This window comes from Schistocerca piceifrons, chromosome 8 (genome assembly GCF_021461385.2).
Source record: "Schistocerca piceifrons isolate TAMUIC-IGC-003096 chromosome 8, iqSchPice1.1, whole genome shotgun sequence".
Lineage (NCBI taxonomy): Eukaryota > Metazoa > Arthropoda > Insecta > Orthoptera > Acrididae > Schistocerca > Schistocerca piceifrons.
The window spans coordinates 373,875,171-373,896,503 of NC_060145.1; the positions used below are offsets into that span (position 1 = coordinate 373,875,171).

The 21,333-nt window shown below is 41.1% G+C and overlaps 1 protein-coding gene across 1 annotated transcript in view; it reads left to right on the forward strand.

The window, feature by feature from the left end:
• The window catches only part of LOC124711690 (fatty acyl-CoA reductase wat-like), a 247,649-nt gene that overhangs the window by 84,182 nt on the left and 142,134 nt on the right, over positions 1 to 21,333 (forward strand). Inside the window, exon 3 of the mRNA XM_047241889.1 lies at positions 20,646 to 20,894. Within this exon, the coding sequence (XP_047097845.1) occupies positions 20,646 to 20,894 (249 nt within the window). The remainder of the gene's footprint in view (positions 1 to 20,645; positions 20,895 to 21,333) is intronic.

Genomic DNA, 21,333 nt, shown 5'->3' on the forward strand with positions numbered 1-21,333 from the left:
CACAGCATCTTCTTCCTGTCGGTTAAATTTCGCGTCTGTAGCACGTCATCTTCGTGTTGTAGCAATTTTAATGGCCAGTAGTGTATAGATGTCTGCAGCCCTCGCATGTACATATAAAAGTCCCAGTCCACTCATACGCGGAGGTAGGGTGAAGATGTCGCAGCAGACTTTAAATAGGGCAATAACCAAACGCCGCCTGCTGTCTGCAAGTCATTGCTTTAAGTAGTGGGAGAACATGACCCATGTGTATCAACCTAGTCGTGACATGAAGGTTAAAATTCTGGATACACTATACGAGGTCTACGTGTCGAAGTAGATGCTGGAGGACTTCTGTGCGTATAGCCTGCAGGAGATGATCTATAGTTCACGGTAGCCATGCAGGGCACATCGCGTGTAAATGTAAACCCCAGTTATCTGATCACGTCCAAATGAGGGAGGATTGCTCTGTGTTCAACAGCGTGCTGGGAGGACATTGACGCCACGCAAGTTACACCGACATTTGCCGCATCGACGACACCAGCACTTTAGGAACAGTTCTGTCTAAGGTATACATGAAGTCCAGAGGTGATGCTGCAGCTTGGCACTCGATGGACATTTCCAAGCTACCGAATTGCTTGGACCCGCAGTTCGATGACAGGCTTATCGTACTGACGCAATTGAGGTCAATCTGACTGGAACAGCGGCGAAGATCCAGCTGCTGTGAGAGATGTTTCGTGCATCACATATTCCTGACTTCCATGGTTATGCGACATACATGACACCATGTTATCAGGCTGGCCGCAGTACAGCGATACTAGTGCGAGACAGTATTGATGTCGAAGATGTGACTTACCTCCTTTCAGTCAGGATATTGGCAATCACAGTGCTGGGTTCATGTATTATTAATGCGTATTCCCCATCAGGGACGACAAATTCCGTGAGAGATTGCAGCTTTACTCAAAGGAAATCATCCCCCTGTGTTTTGGTCGCTACGATCAGTGTATCTTCGGCGGCAATTTTAATTGTGTGCTCCACCCCAAAGATCAGGTCCCACACTTTTCGATTTGACGGGAGCTACAGATACTGTTTCGAGACATGCATCTCATCGATACTTGGGAGAAAGTCGCCCAGTCAGTTTGCTCTCATCTGTGTCTTACATGATCTTGCGAAAGGGATGTTGGACGCCAAACGGTGACTGCTTGTCTACTCAGACCATAGTGCCTTCATATGCACGGTCAACCTCCAGAAACCAAGTGTATGGTGCGACAGTGGGATGTGGAAGATTAATGCCATCAGATTATCGCCGCCACGTTGGCGATGTGCAAAAGCCGTCTTTCACGATACCCTTCAACGATGGCATGGTGGATGGAATGTGCAAAACCAGCGTTCCTGTGGGTACTGATACTTTATAGAAAAGATATCGCCGCGTGGCATCATCATATCTGGACTTTTATTACATGATGCCTTGCAAACTCGCATACCACCAGCCGTTACCAGACCGAAAGATGGCAAGCTACTGAATTAAAGCCAAAGTTTTGTCTCTTATACAGTGAAAATTGGCAGAGGTCGCCAAGCGGTTGCGGTGTCCAGACCGAACCAGCGGCGAAATTCCATCTACAGGGTGAAAAGTATTTAAACCGACAAACTCTGGGAAGTTGTAGGGGACATCAAAACAAATATTTTTCCCTAATGTCATCTTTTCCTTTGAGGATTATTTAAACCGCTGGAGGCCGTATTACGCTCTTCAGTTGTTAGATGCCGTATTACGATATTCAGTTGTTAGAGGACGTATTACGCTCTTCCGCTGTAGGCAACTGCTGTCCACCAGTGTAGTAGTGCATTGCCTCTGTTTACTAATGGAGAGTTACAGCTGGAGTGAGTACACTGACATGCTTGGCGCGTACTAAGTAGCGCACCACAACGGACGAGCTGCACAGCGGGTTTATAAACAACAACATCCTAATCGCCGTATCCCGCATCATGCGACCTTTGCTGCTGTGTACCAACGTCTGCAGGAGACCGGGTCATTTAGCAGATTACCTGGACAGGGGCGCCGTCGCACGGTAAGAACGCTGCAATTTGAGGAAGCTGTCCTGCAGCATGTGGAGCGGGAGCCTTCAATCAGCACTCATGAAATTGCACGTAACATGGGGACGAATCAGACGAATGTAAGAACAGTCCTTCGAGAGCAGTTGTTACGTCCATTTCACTTACAGCGTGTCCACAACCTGGAACCAGTTGATTATCCACCCAGAGCACAGTTTTCGCAGTGGTACCTGGGGCACTGTAAAAATCATCCTACATTTCCATCCTTTGTGTTGTTTAGCGATGAAGCAACGTTCGGGCGTGATGGAGTCTTCAACATGCACAATTCGCATGTTTGGAGTGACGATAACCCACATGCCACAGTTACTAGCGCTCATCAAGTGCGGTGTTTCATTAATGTGGTTCGGTGTTGTTGGGGACTGTTTAATTGGGCCGTATCTGCTACCTAGGCCTTTAAATGGCAGGCACTATTACAATTTTCTCGCCAGAGCATTGCCTGAATTGCTCGAAAACGTCCCGCTCCCTACAAGACGACGCAAGTGGTTCCAACATGACGGGGCGCCGGCACATTTCACTCGTCGTGTAATTCGATTCCTGGACCGACGGTTCCCAGAAACGTGGATTGGCAGATGTGGTCCTGTACCATGGCCTGCTCGATCCCCAGATAAGTCCCCTCTGGACTTTTTTGTTGGTTTAATTAATTTGTCGCCAGAGAAATCTTCCTCTATCGGTTTAAGTACTCCTCATAGGAAAAAAATGACACTAGGGAAAAATATTTGTTTTGATGTCCCTACAACCTCCCAGAGTTTATCGGTTTAAATACTTTTCACCCTGTATGAACGACATCGCGCTTGATAGCTGTAGACTCCGAAGATAGCTAAACAAACACTTCACTTTGCAGGATGGTTGAAACTTAACCACCCAGGCAGCCATTATAGAAGTATTTGCAGATTATTATTGATGTTTCTATCAGGAGGAGAATATGAAGGAGTGTGACGATAACGACATTTGGCAGCGAGTGTCACGCACCATCTGTGACACAGTAGTATCGTCGCTTTTAGGGAAGATTACGCAGGACGACATTGAGAACACGCTAGATAAGAGTGCACTTAACAAGTCGCATGCGCCACACGGACTGACGCTCGAATTCTATCGGACTTTCCGCATCCTGATGATGCCACGTTGGATCACCATGTACCGAGAGCTGACGTCCCACGGTTTTTGCGTGCCACTTGCCTTCACCGATGGACTAATCATCCTGATACACAGGTCTAGAGGTCGGTCGATTGAGGATCGCTGCCCGATCATAATGTGAAATTTGGTCTGTAAGCTCTTTGCCCAGCTCCTGGTAGCGCGCATAAAGAAGGTCCTACTACTAATCCTTTCAAGTGAGCAAACGATACAAGGAAGAGAGACCAAAACGCAAATAGCTATTGGTGAATGTATGGATTTGATAGCTCTCGCCGCTTTTATCTCAAATGACTTCCACCACGCACGACACAGTGCATCATAAGTTTCTTACGACAGTTCTAGCTCGCATGGGCTTTCTGCCTGACTTCCTCAACGTAATTTTGCGCCTCTTATGTGAAGTATGATACCACACACTGGTAAATGGATGCGCAGTGGGTCCCTTGCCAATCCAGCGTTAGGTTCGACAACGATGCCCATTCTCCATGATTTTTTTGCCATCGCACTGGAACTGCTCATAGGAGAGCTGACGCATAGATTATCAGGGATTATGTTCAGGGGCCATCCCTTCTATTGCAGGTAGGATCACGTGATAAGGTGAATTCCGTGCTTGAATGGATCATGCGATATGGATTGATGGCGAGAAGCCACATTAATACAGTAAGTCGACGGCGATATTGGAAAGGGACTCTTGGAGGGCTGCGTGGTGCACTCCCAAAGGTGGGTTGGGCATCGTCTGCTCACAGCATAGAATGGGTGTCCACATTCTGTCATGCGAAGGGCAACTTCCAGGTCACGTCTTGATGTCTGATCTCTCAGCTACATATGAAACTTCCACAGTTTCACTATGTATTTCCATGCTGCAACTTGCTGCGGTTCTATTTGTGGGAGCATCGTCTTGGTGGATGGAGTCTATGTCTCCCAGTGCCTGGTCCTCAACCTGTTTTGAAATTGCTCTGTGCCTCTGCTTATGGTGCTTGTGGATCGTTGATTTCTGGTGTTCTTCTGTGTCAGATGAAGGTAGCGACTCACAATGGTCCAGCACAAAGTGCTCAGTGTGTCTATCACCATTCTCGTCATGGACATCGTCATCTGTGACAGATACGCCACTGTCGGAATGGAATCTGTGACATGTAAAAGAGCGTTTCATCTTCCCCTGCATTGGTGGATGTCGCATTGGGTCATAGGGAGTGTCGGATGCTGTGGTGAAGCGGCAGCATTCGTGAAGGTGGCAGTTTAAGCCACAGGAAGCAGAGCTGGCTGCGACAGCTGCACGGGGTCCTCCTGGCGTTGGATGCATTCCGATCGGACGTGTCCCTCCTTCCTAGAACCATGACAGGTCTTTGGTTGTCCGTCGTAAATGACGAAGGCATGGCACCCTCTGATATAGAGATATGTGAAGAATCGACTCAATCCCCTCTGCTGGGAGTTTAAATGGAAATTTAAATATCCTGATAGTGCAGAGCCCCAAACCAGAATGATGTACATCCACAGTACGCACATTGTCATCAGTATGGCATAAGTAATGGCTCTGTATTGTTTCCTGGAGGATACATTCACATGTTACATCATTGATGATCTTCATGTAAATTATACTGCTCACAATAGATAAATGTATGCTGAGGATGTTTTGGAACGTAAATTTGAGCGTCCGTTTTCTGTATTGGTTCGCCATGCTGATCCACACATGTGCATAATCCAGTGCACAAGAAACGGCTGAGTTCTCAGTAAACCAACATGAGAACCCACTCCATGATGAAGATAGAAACGACACGTCTGCACTGCTGCCCTGTCACAGGCAAACTGGTGACTGAGCTATCCAAGGACGACTCACGAACCGTTAGTCAGGAAGTTTCATATCAGCTACACTTCGCTTTAGAGTGGAAATCTCATTCTGGAAACATCCACCAGGCTGTGGCTAGGCCAAATCTCTGCTATATCCTTTCTTCCATAAGTTTTGTAGGAGAGTTTCTGTGAGGTTTGGAAGATAGGAGATGAAGTAAAGCTTTGAGCTATGCCTGGATAGCTTAGTAGGTAGAACACTTGCCCATGAAATGCAAAGGTCCCGAGGTCGAGTCTCGATCTGGCACACAGTATTTATTTACCAAGAAGTTTCAATTTACGCATTGTCTCCGACAGAGATCAGGTATTCAATGTAACACTGCTCAGACATGATTGAAGTAGGTGGAAATCTTAATTCAGACATCAGCCACAGATGATAGAAAGAGGTCTAGAATGAATAAACGAGTACCACACAACGAATAGAATCTATTTTACTTAGGTAATTTTTCAAAAGGTCACTATTCTTATTTTACTTAGCTCTTTTGAAAGGGTCCTGTTGACATCGAGAGCAACCTCTGCTTATGTTGTTTGTTTAATCCGCCTCCTCTAATAGGAAGGGAGTGGACAAGGCAATGAAAATTATTAGAAGCTATTGCAGATTAGTCTACTGGGTAGGGACGAATTACTCTGTACGCTAACAGAACAGTCGTATATGGGGTTCTACTCCACCACATGTGCAGAAACATCCTTTGCATTCAGCTTAGATGACTGTGCGGTGTGGTTTTACAAGCTCCTTCATTCTCAGTTCATTTTTCTTCTTGGAGATGATACCTTGCGGGCCTGTTATGCTCAGAGTGACCCTGAGCAACACTTGGTTCCAGCTTTGCAAGGACGAAAACTTGTCCACACCACTGTTTGCATGCAGAATTGGACGACGTAAAAGACGACGTAAAAGATTTGCTTCGAGAAACATTCTCTAACGACCACATCATCTCCAGGCAATTTCAAGACATGTGGTCTTCCAGATCCCCCGACCGAAATCAGTGTGAGTTCTGGTTGTGGGGATATCCGAAAGATCGTGTGTATCAGAGATGTATCAGAACTCTTCCTCATCTAAATGATGGAGTACGACAACATATTGATCTGACTACACCGGATATGCTGCAGGAAACATTTTGCTGAGTTGGGGGACTATATTGAACACATGTTTTAACTTATGACCATGTACTAATAAACGTTCCAAAGCCACCGTTATCATGTGTTTGATCGTTCCTCCTCTTCTCTTGCACCCACCATACCGCATTTGGACTGCTTAGAGTGCCATAGTTTCACCCGTTGGCATAAAGTGAAAGTATTTTTTTTCCAGCATATTCCGTGAGCGGACCTATTACCGAATACACCCGATGTTCCAGCGTTCTGCGATGTATACAGCACGCACTGCAGCACTCGTAATACAATCAGTTTCATTATAAGCACATGGTATCAGATTTTTCGCATCCAGTCCTCTGATTTTAATGTAGATGGGTTTCCTTGCCTAGGCAGAGTAGTAGCAGTTTTTAATACTCTCTATGAGAGAATGAATTCTTAATTTTGGTTTTAGCCCTAAATTAGGCCATGGCTGGGGCGAGTCCTTTTGAAGGGAGAAAGCATTTTTCAGCCGGTTGCTCATTGTATTGGCAAGGATGCCGCTCTGGTAATGGCCTCTGCTATTGCGTGGGGAGGGGTGGGAGAGGGTGGGGGCGTTCACTCCATGGCCATATGAGGTAGTTAAGTATTCCTTCCGAGTCATTAGGCGACTTGCAGGCGTCAAGCTATACAGTGATGGCGAAACTAGATGCAAACTTAGGCACACCCCTCTTGCTTCTGTTATAGTGGGTAATTTTGGATGCGCCAACCTGGGGGCGGCAGTTGACGTGAGGGTGAACGAACGTGTGTTTTGGGTAGATGCTCGAACACTTCTTAGGTTAAACAGTAGAAATAGAAGCACACTTCTTAATACTGACATAAGAAAATTTTCTAAAAGGATCTAAATTCTTCAAAAATCTGGTGCCAGCATAATAGTTGCACAAACAAGTTTTGTGGCGGTGTTCGTAGCGACAAACAATTCGCTGTAGAAACGGCTTACGAAGTCACCGCCACACTTTTAATAGCGGGCCGACCGGTCCGCTGGAACAGTGAACAGAAAGATGAAAGCCCAAACACTCAGATTAAATAAAAGTCGGTACTTATCTTTATTAACGAAGATACAGAAACAAGGTCGTGAACTCCGTGTCTACGGAAATCTGTCTAGTTCGAGTCGGAGCGGCTAGGTCAGCGTCGGCTGACGACAAACAACAACTCTGCTGCGATGAACATCCAACTGACTAGCAAGTACACAATTCGGTGGCGAGTACACAACTGAGCGGCGAATATAGAACTGTCTTAGCGCTCGCGACTCCAGCGCTTAAGAAACCAGAAGCCAGCGGTGGCGCGCGCAGACTTGCGGCGATTTGCTGTCTCGCTGGCGCTGCTTATGCGGACGGCGTCCGAACTTTGATGCTGCCAACCTTTTGGCAGCGGGCTCGGGTGGCATTACTGGCTAGGATATAACAACAAGCACTGTCCCTTCTGCTCCTCGTCTTCTTCTCACTCTAAAAGCGATTCGTGGAAAATTTCCGCTTAATCTCTTTAGGGGTCAATGACAGGAAATTGGTTTAGTGCTGTCTCACTGACTAGTCTCCACAATCTTACATAGAAGGGATATGAGTGGTGCACAGTCTTTTGCCTGATAGGTTTTTATATGATTGACTAGAAAACTTATTTACACATTTTCTTACACAGAGCCCATGTGGAGCTCAGAAAGGAAATAGCAAATTTACTCAGGTTTTAAATTCTGGTGTAGACGACTCTCGGTGTTGGACTCAAGAAGGAAGCAGACGCGGGATTCTGGTGTTAGCAGCTTTCTGATTGCTGGAATTGGAATTGTAGAAAATCAGCTCCTGATGGGCGACAGTGCTGTCTTCAGAGGCGGCGCCGAATTTTTGATCTTGCTGGCCAGTGTAGGGTTTCTCAAGCATGTAGATAAGTGTTAGAAACTATGATCATGTGAGGCAATTCCAGTCATTGAGATTCCAGTCCGAAAACGTGTCTGGAGACGCCGCAGATAATGGTGGGATACCAACAAGAGTGTCGCCCTCCATACGACCAGACAACTATAAGTGATGGTGTGCGGTGCCATTTCACTTCGTAGGAGCATATCTTTGGTTGTCGTCGCCCTCCATACGACCAGACAACTATAAGTGATGGTGTGCGGTGCTATTTCACTTCGTAGGAGCATATCTTTGGTTGTCATCCGTGTCACCCTTACAGCAGAATGGTATGTTGAAGATATTCTACGACACCTTCATGACAAGCCTTCCTGCACTTACATGTCAGCAGGATAATGACTGCCCGCACACGCCGAGAATTTTTACTGATTGTCTTCGTGCTTGCTAGACCCTACCCTGGACAGCAAGGCCGCTGAATCTCTCCCCATTTGAGAATGCTTAGAGTGTTATGGGCAGGGTCCTACAACCATCTCGGAATTTTGACGAGGCATAAAGTGCAATGTTAAACTAAAAACACTCACAAAAATAAATTATTGATACTCGGAAGAAAATAACAGTTCGAAATTACCAACACTGTACACTGAAAATTAATCTACTTGCTAGCCCGACACCTGACAACTACACTACACACTGTTTGCACAAGAATGCAAGGTGATATCTGCCCCGAAATAAAAGTTACTTACCTCTTGCTCATCATGTATTTTATTTTGTCTCGAAAGCAAAAACAAACCAGCAGACGCAGCAGCTAAAGATATATAATCTACTCCCAAAAAACAATCTGTTGCTTCGTGGTCGCAAGGTGACATGCATACACGATAAAAATTCAGAACTTTACTATGAATCACTGAAGTGGGTTTTACTTTAAGTAAAGTAGTTTTTGAGAAATCAAACTCTTATTCTTGACAGAAAGATTGTACAACATAAGAGGACTCTGATAATTACAAAATTCACTCATTGCAAAGAAACTACAAACATATCTTTAAGTCCTCCAAAATCTTATCTATTTAAATAAATAACAAGAAAGTATTAAATGAATTTCTATCTCCAAAACAAAGCATTCTAAATAGCTTCTCCCAGATTCACAATAACATACTTAATTCTCTAAAATACTCAACTGGATGCTACTATGCCTCAAATAAGAATATCTCAGCGTTACAAAACTGACTTAACAAGTAAATCACAGATAAAGCTAATCACAGTCAAGGGTCTTATTCACTACTCACTCATTGCGCTCATTCATCTTCGCTCCAGAACAGTAAAGCAGAAAACATATGAGAACGTTAAGAATGTTCTCTTGTCTATAGCAATACTAAATCTTGAGTGTCTGCAGCTGTTTATGATATACTAAGGATACTGTGAAGGTTCTGAAATGGACTTCCTCACGTGGATAAGTGGCAAACAGCATCAAAAAATATGTAAATATGTTCATATATGGACTTTAGCGGAGAGAGAAGTTCACTGACATCAGTTTTGCTAACGTTATCAATTAGTTGGCATCAGGAAATAGCGAAAAAAGAATAGAGGTTAACGTGTGCAGCAGTGTGTCTCAGTATGGCTGATAGTGGATCATTACAGTGCTTGAAGAAATCATTTAACACTAATCTAAGACAGTTTTAGAGGTTAAGTTCCACCTCCAAGTCATTCCCCTTACAAATTAAACATCTTCATAGGTCTTTTATGCTGCAGTATAGAAAAAAGTTAAGGAAGACTGGTGAATACTATTTTATCACTTGACAGATAATCCCTTGGCGCTGCCTCTACGTTAAGTAACTGAAATATCATAATCGAATGAAAAACGTTTTATTATGGGTACGATACTCCTTGACAGAGGAACAAAGGATACATTGTACTTAGTGAGGTAAAGAAATGTACAGAAATTGAATACACATACTTCTCATTATCTTAAGAACATTATTGCATGTAAAGAGTTATGTTTTTACTGTAATATGAACAGAACAAGTTGTAAAACCAGAAGCTGAACTTCAACATACACCTACTAAAATTTGAAAATATTGCTTTAAGAAGTAACAGTGGATGTTTCGTTCACTGCAAGAGTTGTATTGCAATGTGTTGTGGTAGACTCTAAAATACTGCCACAGGGAATTGAAACATAAGACAATATCTCCTTCAAGGCAAAGAATTGTTTATCACCATTTGTCTAAGACTGGGAACTGGTAATTGATACTTTCACTAGTATAACTCTCTAACAAACATGTCAAATGCATATATTGTTTATTCAATTTAATTGAGCTATAACGTTATTTAGTACCCTCCCAACAGCTCTTTCTTTCTCCATGTGGCATGTGCTATTTTTATAAATTATGGCAGAAAGAAAATAATTTTATGTTATCGAAGAGGTTTGGCAGTTATAGTGTGGGTAACATACATATCTTTCCCGAAACGCGTGACAGAATGGCTCTTAGGCTTGTTAAAGACTAATGAGATGTATTATATGTAGCATAAATTAGTTAAAAAAGAAAAATAATTGGTGCTGTAAACAAGAACTTATCCGCTATTGTATTAACAAATACAGCAACTCTGTCCTTTACATAGGTGTTCGCATTTGATATTAGACTAAATTATCCAAGACAAGAGGTGAGAGTTCGTCATAATTTTAGTGGTATTGTATTAATATTTATTACAGAAATCTGTAACTAGAGATTTTAATGTATTATTATGTTGTTTGCGTAATATATATTTCAATGTATAAATAATGTGCATTATTTACACTTAAGTGCAAAGTGTGCTAGACCATAAATTTTGCTGCTATACTGGACTGATCTGATATACTCTAAACAGGCTTCTAATGTATAAATATTTTGTTGTTACGTTTTGCGGTGTCATCAATTTGTTTCCTGTTGTCAGTCACATATGGCATGTGTACTGTGTTCCACTAATTAATAAAATCATTTGGGAATCACAGTTTTGATCCAAAAAGTTTTCCAGTGAGTCTGTGAGTCTGAATGTGATTGTTATAATAACAGATCTTTCTATAGCACAGTTTCCCAAACTGTGTTCATTGGAACACCGATGTTCTGCGGGAGGTGGATAAATGCTCCGTGAAAAACTATTAACATGACTTTTTTTAGAAACTCTGACGATACTAAACATTTTTTAAAAATTTTATTGTGATTTATATGTTATTAGTTACGAATTAAAATTGAATTAATCATTGAATAAAGCAAGTTTTTCTCATTTTATAAAATTTTATTCACTTTTAAAATAAACGAGATCTGCCTTCAAAGTACCATGATTATCAATGTATCCCACCAGAGGAAACGTTTTGGATCCCAGGTGTGGAGTATGTTGAATTTTCGTAAGAACTATGAATAACCTGGGCGTGATTTATAGATTACCTGAACAGTCTATATAAATTACTAATTAATTTTGGATTATATATTTACAACATTTGAATTAGTTTATTAACTTACTAAAACATCCCAGTTTTAGACTAATTAATTTATACACAGTGTTTGAATATTACTGCTGGTGCAAACAAAAGGGGCGAACAGACGTCAATGAAACAAGTAAACAATCCTGATAAACATCGGTCTGGAAATCGATGGTACCCCCAATACGACGTATGCACAAGTACAGTCATGCCAATGTTACAATATTGTTAATGCCTAAAGTTACTTTTATACTACAGCTTTACTGCTGACACTTCGCTGTTAGTTAGTCTAGCACGTTACTTTAATTGGTGTGACGTGGAGAGTGACCTTGAAGCAACCAATCACAGTTGAAGTTCCGTGATGTGCCGGCGATAATCAAGCAGCAAGAAAACAGCATAAGCACGGCTTAATGCTCTAGGTACCAGTTCCTCCTGTGAACAGCAAATTCCGTGCACACGTGTACCATTGGAAGCGTTTGCCATAGATTCACACACATTTTCATTGAAGAAATGGTTGACATCCAGATGTGCGTGCTAATGGCAGCACGATTGAATCACGAAGGTTAGACTCAAAGAAGATGGGTAGACAGGAATGTGCTCAGTAGCTCGCATCATCGCTCGCGAGAAACAGGTTCATTTAAACACAAATTTGAGAGTGCTGGTAGATGAAGAACAGAGTCGACACTATATTGGGTGAGTGGAGTACTGAACCCAAGCATCAGGACTGCTGCAGCAGAATGCTTTGAGGGACAGTTGTACAGTGCAACAAGTGTGCAAGCCCTCGCGGCACTTGATTTTCCAGCCCGGTTTACTTTTTGCCAAAGGAGCATTACACAATGTAGGAATGAGCCTCAGTTCCTCGTGCACTTGTCACACTCTAAGCGGGAAAAAGCGTAAATGGAAAACGACGCACAACGAAGGAACTATCCGAGTGGACGAAAATCGGTAGATCTGATGTTCATTAACACACGAACATATAGTTACAATTAAAGAAAATTGGATTATGTATTCAAGAGAAAGAACTTCACAGATTGAGCAAGTCAAAAACGCTTGGTCCATTTCTGGCCCTTATGCTAGCTGTTATTCGGCTTGGCATTAATTGATAGAATTGTTGGCTGTCCTCCTGAGGGATATTGTGCCAAATTCTGTCCAACTGGCGTGGCAAAATGTCGAGCTGTTTGGAGGACCTTTCCCACAATCCTCCCAATCTTCTGAATTGGGGAGAAATCCGACAACATTGTTGGCCAAGGTGGGGTTTGGTAACAACGTAGACAAACAGCAGAAACTCTCAGTGAGTCCAGACAGGTATTATTTTGCTGAGATATAAGACCAGGGTGGCTTGCATGAAGGCCGAGAAAACGGGACACATAATATCGTCGACATACGTTGTGCTGTAAGGGTGTAGCAGATGACAACCAAAGAATTTGCACCCCAGACCATCGACCCTGGATGTCGCGCCATATGCCAGGCGACGGTCGGGTTGGTATCCTACCGCTGTCTGGGACGCCTCCAGACACATCTTTGCTTATCTTCTGGGTCAGTTGGAAGCGGGACTCATCACTGAAGACAATTATACTACACTTGACGAGATTCCCGGCCGAAGACGTGTCAGTAGACGCCCCAGACAGCAATGGGGTATTAACCTGACTGTCGCCTGCCATATAGCCAGGAGTGATAGTATGAGGTTCCATTTCTTTTCAAAGCAGGGCCCCTTCGGTTGTCGTCTGCAGCACCCTTACAGCATAGTGATACATCAACGTTTTTAGACTTACATTTCAGCACTATAATGCCGGCCCGCACATGGTGAAAGTTTTTACTGCTTGTCTTCATGCTTCATGTGTACTTTATCTGAGAAGGTATACATAAATATTCACAACATGCACGTTTGCGCTAGTAAGAAATCACTTAGTACCTTTGTATCTCAGCGAAGATTTTCTTTGAACATTTGGGCAGGTGTCGTCGATGATAGATCGATAAGACCACATTCCCAATCTCGTCGACTTACTAGTATGAGGTACCCTCATTTCCTCCAACACAAATAATCCACTCCTTGGATGATGCTCCGTTTGTGACATATGCATGATAGTGCATCAACACACATCGATGTCGCTGTTCGGGAATATGTACCATGGACCTTCGACAGCAGGTGTTATCAGTCGAGGCTCACCAATACGATCGCCACACAGGACCTACAACTTTAACCCATTGGATTTTTTGTGGGGATATATAAAAGCCTTGGAATTTTTACAGCCCTGTTGGTAGTGTCTTTGAATTCTTGGAATGCGTTGTGGACGTTTGACCAAGTATTTTGAACTTGGCGGGGAATTCTAAATGTGTGCAGACCTCGAAAAGGAGACGTGCTGTATTCTACGTTCTGTTATAAGGTGTTTACGTTTTCCATCATAATATGCCGTATCAGAGAATCCATTTGCTTATGGACTTATGTTTATTAGGATAGTTTGCTTGCTTCATTGTCCTCTACTTTCTACTTACGTATTGTTGGCTGTCATCCTGAGGCATATCATGTGAAATTCTGTAGTAGCTTTATTCATCTGTAGATCTCTTTTTACAAGGATGTAGGACATGTCAACGTATTTACAAATTTAGATCAATTTAAAATAAGCTAATTCGTATAAACATATATTTACAGACTTCTAGTTAGAGACGATCATTAGATTTACTCGTGGTATAAAGCACTCCATCTTCAGGCCACGAGCGGCCTACCGGGACCATCCAACCGCCGTGTCATCCTCGGTGGAGGATGTGGATAGGAGGGTCGTGGGGTCAGCACACCGCTCTCCCGGTCGTAAAATGGTATTCTTGACCGAAGCCGCTACTATTCGGTCCAGTAGCTCCTCAATTGGCATCACGAGGCTGAGTCCACCCCGAAAAATAGCAACAACGCATGGCGGCCTGGATGGTCACCCATCCAAGTGCCGACCACGCCCGACAGCGCTTAACTTAGGTGCTCTCACAGCAACTGGTGTAGCCACTGTGGCAAGGCCTGGTGTACAATACTTTTTTTTACAAATAACTTATTAAATAATGTAATGCCACACTGTTCACTCATATCTCACTATCAGTCACTGCACACGCTATACACACATTGTTTCATAACACTTCACTCACTACACACAGACACACACACACACACACACACACACACACACACACACACACACACACACACACTGGTGATCTCTTTGCCATTTTCTGTACCACAACTTCCCAATTTCTATCCTGAAAAACTGAGTCAGCATCTCTCCATAATGACTGAGATGTTGAGCTCAGAAAAAGGAAGAGGTGTTAGTATTGTGCCATGCATAGCTTGGGGGTAAGTATTTTTTGAAAGGAGAAAAAGAAGGAAAAAACATAAAGTGGTGTTACGTGTAATGTTGGATATTTTATAATCATTATTGTTATTATTTATTTGCATAAATTTTTTATCAAACCCCTACTCTTTTTTAGCTATGTAATCCTTAAATGCATAAAATGTATTGCATAACAGGTACTTTTTAACACTGTCATTTTTCCTCTTCAAACTGAAATTCATGGCAATAGTTTTCTTTATGTTCAATGTCACTTTATTAGTTATTGACCAATCATAAACTTCCTTGAGAGTTTCATTTGCTTTCTTGGCAAGAAGTTCTCTTGTTTTCTCAGTGACTATAATACTGCTGTCATCAGCAAAGGGGATTTTTTCACTATGAGTAACGCTACTGGGAAAGTCATTGATGTATATCAGGAACAGTATTGGTCCTAATATGCAACCTTGCAGAACCTCTATATTAATATATTTTGGTTATGATAAGTGTTTTACTAAATGTTTAGATCTATTTGAAGTATGTGTTATCTCTACTCTTTGTACCCTATCTGTATGATCGAAACCAGTCATGAGCTACCCCTCTTATTCCTAATGCTTCTAATTTATTCAATAGAGTCTTGTGGTCGACTGTATCAAACGCCTTAGAAAGATCCAAAAATATGCCTGTGACACACTCATCTCTATCAAGAGCATTAAGTACAACTTTTGTGAATTCTACTATGGCTGACTCCGTATTTTTGCCACATCAGAAAACAAACTGTGATTTGCTTAAAATATTGTATTTATTCAGGTAATTCATTACTCTGTCTTTCATAATTGCTTGTATTATTTTTGAGATGCTGACAGCAGGGAAATGGGCTGGTAATTTTCTATGTCTTCTGCATTACCTTTCTTAAGCAAAGGTACAACTCTTGCCTGTTTTAACTGCTCTGGAAATGTCCCTGGTGTGAAGGATTCATTTATTATATTTGTTAAGGGGACTTGTGTAATCCCTATGCATTGTTTCAGTACACACATTGGTACTTCATCTAAGACTACTGACTTTTTATTTTTTAGGTTTTGAATTGTTTTACAGACTTCATTCTCTGTGGTTGTAAGTAACATCATTGGATATAGTGCAAGATTATTTACAGGTGTTATATTTGTCTGGGGGAATTTTTGCTGTAACTTCTCTGCAATGCTTGAAAAATGCTCTTTAACATCGTTTGCTAAGTGCTGTGGATCATTTATTACCTTATCCCCCTCCCTTAGCAGTATGTTATTCTTGCATCTATTTCCCTCTCCCGATTTCCTTTTTTATAACATCCCAGAATGCTTTGCTTTTATTCTCTGCATTATATATTATTTTGTCATTAAATGACTTTTTTGCAGCAATCAGCACCTTCCTATAGCTCTTTTTGTATCTATGATAGAAATTTAAGATTTTTTGACCAATTCGAATCTTTTTCATAGGTGTTTAAGTGTTTGGGAGGATTTCTTAATACCTGCTGTTATCCATCTGTTTTCGTAGGATGTTGACACAGACATGCATACTTCTGGAAATTCCTTTTCAAAGTTCAATTTAAACAATGTGGAGAATTTAGAGAATTTCATATTCACATTGATATCCCTATACACTTCATCCCAGATTTGTTTTTCTAGTTCCTTTGAAAAATCTGTTATTTTGATTTCTGATGGATGTCGTTTGCAGGCTTGTAGTTTAGGGAATGATTGGATGCCTGACTTTACTGTTGTTATTTGACAGAGATGGTCTGATAGTCCTGGATCTTTTACAGCTACATCTCGTTTTTCCCTATCCATATTTGTGGCCATAAGGTCAATTACTGATGAACTCGATCTGGTGACCCTTGTTGCTCTACTGACCATTAGGGACATGCCAAAACTTTGAAGAACGTTTATGAAGGTGCTGCTGGATTCATTTATGATGTTAGTGTTGATGTTAATGTCCCCACACAGAATCATGTTTACCTTTGTACTTCTGACTTTATCTAGAACTTCTGTTAACTTGTTGAAAAAAGTGTCTACACTACCACTGGGAGATCTATACACACACAAAATGATCAATTTATTTTTGTTATCATGCCCTGTTAATTCAATAGCTGATATTTCAAAGTGTTTGTCTTCACTGACGATACTGAGGTCATGTCCTGATTTGAACTGTGTTCCTTTTCTGATATAAATGCATTATCCCCCACCCCTTTAAGTAGTTCTGCAGTAAGAGTTTGCCTTTTCATACAGTGATAATACTACATGTTGGATTTCTGCGTCTCTACACCAGTGCTCAGTAATACAAACTATTGTGCAGTTCAGAGATTGGAGCTCAACTTACGATAGTTGTATTTTATTTTTTATTGATTGCATGTTTTAATGGATGATTGTTAAGTCTGAAGTGCCCCATGTTACTCTTTCCAATGGTTTGTCTTTCTTCGTGACATCTGGTATATGTGACATCTGAGGTGTTAAAATCAGTCTTGTTTCAGTAATTTTTAAAGTGCTGGAGATACTCTTTAGGCAGGGGAACCTGTTGTCTGGATTTGTCCTAAAAAAGACCTACTTTTCCCACCTATGGCAACAGGCATTTGACCATGTGTGGCTCGAGATCCACTCCCTATACATTCATGAATCAGGTGTACCAATTTTCCCTTGCCAGTCCTGCTTAGGTGTAGGCCATGCCTAGTGAAACCCCATCTGTTGATAGTCCTGACGGGCACCAGAGAAACACGAGCAAAGTTGGCTGTCCTCAGAGCCATCCCTAAACGCACACTGATTTGCCACGCAGCTCCATCAATGTGTGGTCGATCATGACGCCGGAACAGCTCAACAAAGTGTACGTTGGTGCCATGAGTCGGGGAAGGTATCTTGTACTGGTCACCACCTATGTCATATGCTCCATCCCTGTCCAAACTGTTTCCCGCCCCACCCACCAACACTACATGGTCCTCTTTTGTAAAGTCCTCACATAAAGACCCTAGGTCCTCTGTCATATGACTTAGCCCTGCATTTGGCTTGAAGATACTGGTGGCCTGGTACGCTGCGCCTAAAATTTCCTGTAGCTGAGGGCCTACACCTCGCCCATGGCTACTACCTAGCAGCAGCACATTCTTCTTCCTAAGCCTTTGTAAATTCCTAGGCTTCTTGGCCTCGGTTGATGTGTGCTGCACGTTTACTGTTCCTCGTTTTACCTGAGGCTCTTCTCCACTTAACTCTGGCAGTGGTAGATACCTGTTTTTGGTGTTGATGATAAAACTGCCAGATCGTGTTCTCTTTCTTCCTATCCTCCTACCAGTTTCTAGTTCCATACCACCCTCCTCCCCCCTATCTCCCTTGATCCTTATGTGTTCCTTCCTTACTTCCTCCAACTGTGCCTGTTCCCCAATCAAAATGTTCCTATAGCATACTCTGCAGTTCCAGGAGAGAGCCTCTTCTGTTCTCCCAACATTCACCCCACTGCATCCTCCCCCCCCCCCCCCCCCCAATGAAAATATTTCCTGAAAGACTGGCAACAAATCCCTTTACTCACTACCCTATAACAGCTCCCACATTTCTCACTCGTGATCAGTTTCGAAAGAATAATTAAGTTTAAAGAATATTTTAAATTTGTTAAGGACGCGAGATTGGCTGTGTGTAAACAAAAAACAACACAAAGGTCTTATGTGCGGTGGTTGATTTCTTTTGTACTGATTTAGAGATACAATGACAGAAGAATGAATTTGTAATTAATTTGCTTTTAGAGAATTTACAATATCGCGTGTGTTTGGTCAGGTTTTTAAACGCTTATAACTCGGAAAATTTAGGCCTAGATCGCGTCTATCTAACTAGTAAACAATACGAAATGTGTTGGTTAAATACGATTTAGGAACGTTAAATTACACTTTTATTCCGACAATAGACACTGATGAAACTAGTAGTAGTCGTTTTTAAACGAATTTTGCAGTATCAAGAAAACTTGTACATAATTTCTTGTGTTTATGTGAGGCAAAATTTCGGGTTATGTCGCGATTATCGGAACTTCAGCTAAAGAACAAGTTTTTTCAAGAACAAGCGCTGCTGGGACGCTAATAGTTGTGTGACAAGAACAGACACTATAGCAGTATACAAAAAGAAAAAGAAAACTCAAATTTGACACTATTTCCTCGTAAATAAGTTCTTTTAGCTCATGAAGAAAATACCCGTCATCTCACTCGACGGCGTTAACCAAACATCCTATACATCCTGATTAGTTCTTGGATTTTTATATGTAACTAATCATTTCGTTCACATCTGGCACTATTTATTAACATGAAAAATGCCGTGTTGCGCTATGGTTTGGAGTCCACGTTGTACTGTATGTTCACTCGTAACTGGCAGGGTGAGTTCAAAGGTTGGCAGAAGGCAATAGCACATCACTTCTAAGAGGGTTGTGCATAGTAAACCAATGAGTTGTTCAAACTAACTTTACAGTTGATGACAGCTTTAATTTCATACAATTTTCTATAGATTATGCTTGTTTTCCTCCAGAATCAGAATAAGGATTTATTTTGTACATTTTGATAAAAAGTGTGGTTCAAGAGACCACTAATACTCCAGTATAAAGTGATTTTACTCTCTTTCACAAAACTGGATATGAAATTAATTCATTCTCGCCAAGGGGATGCATTATAAGCGATTATTATGATTCAGTGATAAGGTTGTAAATACATAAGTTACATTTTCACGATTGTAATCTACTGAATTTTCAGTTCACCTGTCTTTTTAAATATCAGTAACTTTATCATAATATTAATTTTTAGTTGTTCTTGTAGCTCCTGAATTGCTTTATTCATGAGCTAACAGCTTTTCATGATTATATAATAATCTGTTTATTATTTGAAAACTTGCCTCAGAATTTTTATTATTTATCAGGTTTTCTGAGCATTTATAATTATTTCAGTTCTACACCTCATATATAAACAGAGCTTTCAAGGTGTGCTTTGTGTTATTTATATTTACATCCTCTGTCAATGTATCTGTTTGTATTTCAGCTCATATTGTTTTTTCAAGTTAGCTTCAGATGTCTGATGCAAAATAATGAATGATTTTTTAGAATTATAAAAAAGCTGCTGAAATGCATATTTTTTCACATGCTTGTAACGCTGGAACTTTGGATTTTAATAAGGGTATGAGGTATGAAATTGTTGAAAGTGATAAAACTGATCATCAAGAGTTATGATATGAAATGCCTTTCATTAGCATGAATATATTAAGATGAATATTGATTGTAGTGGAAACATTAAAATATATTTTCATTTCATAGTACACTGACATAAGGTGAATAAGAAAAATTGATCATACTAGAAATACAAAACTATATTCTCTTTAACAAAAAGGGACTAAAGTAATCAAAATATTTGGATAGTAAGACTAAATGAAATTGGGTGAGTACTTGTAACAATAAAATACATGTTCTGAGAAGTAGACTGCACATATTTCATTAATATATATATGTATATGTGGTATACATCTTACAGTAAATGTCATATTATACAGTACTGCATAGTGCATAATAGTAGTTCGTTTTTGTATAACTGTGTAACAGTTCTTCCAGTCAGTCCTATGAATGGCTACAGTATTACTGTGTAGCGATATCTGGAATTATTACAAAAGGATAAGCTGATTAATTTCCAATAATTTGTCACAGAATGAAATAGGGGTTGACAGTTTAACGGGAAATGCATTTAGAAAGACTTTGAACTTATTACTAAGTCATATGATATGGAGAGTGGCTAGCAAAATTCGTTTCAGAAATCTGAGATACAGTGTTAAACCCTGGAATTTGCCAAAACATTACTTAAACAAGCAATCTATTTGTTTTTCTCTTGCTGTTGACCAGTTCTTTAGCAAGACAAGCAAGACCTGCCCAGACTACATCAGCAAGGTGGTGCCTATAGCAGGGGACTGCTCCCAGCCAGGGCTGGGGATCTGTGCGGCGGACGCTGAAGAACTGGCCAGCAAAGTGTCAGTCGTCTTCCACGTCGCCGCCACTGTGCGCTTTGATGAGATTCTGCGCATCGCTGCCAACACAAATGTGGCTGCCACCCGTGATATCATCAACCTCGCCAAGCGCATGCCCAACCTCAAGGTGACTGCTAATATTCATATTCTGTATAATGAGTGTTTAATGGTGAACATTTTGTGTTAGTGTTGGGTGTGTTTGGGATCTATAGCCCCCTACGTTGAAACTGTGGTAGAGGCACTAACTGAGGAAATTCTGTGACAGCTAACACACAAACATAGCCTTGTAGAGCAATTTCGAATTAAAAGTCTACAACTTTCTTGTAAGATTTATTGTTTAATTGTGTAACATTTACTATACACAGTTTGAAATGGTGTAAATTAAAAAAAAACAATCAAGATATTCTACACAATTTTTTACCACCAATGTGAATAGCATTTTGTCAAAAAAAAAAGAAAAATTTGACATTTATATCTATAATAGAATCAGTATTTCAATTCTAAAAATTTCATATTTTAAGTATAACCAGTATGACTGTAAGGCAAATGCAAGACGACAAAAGTTA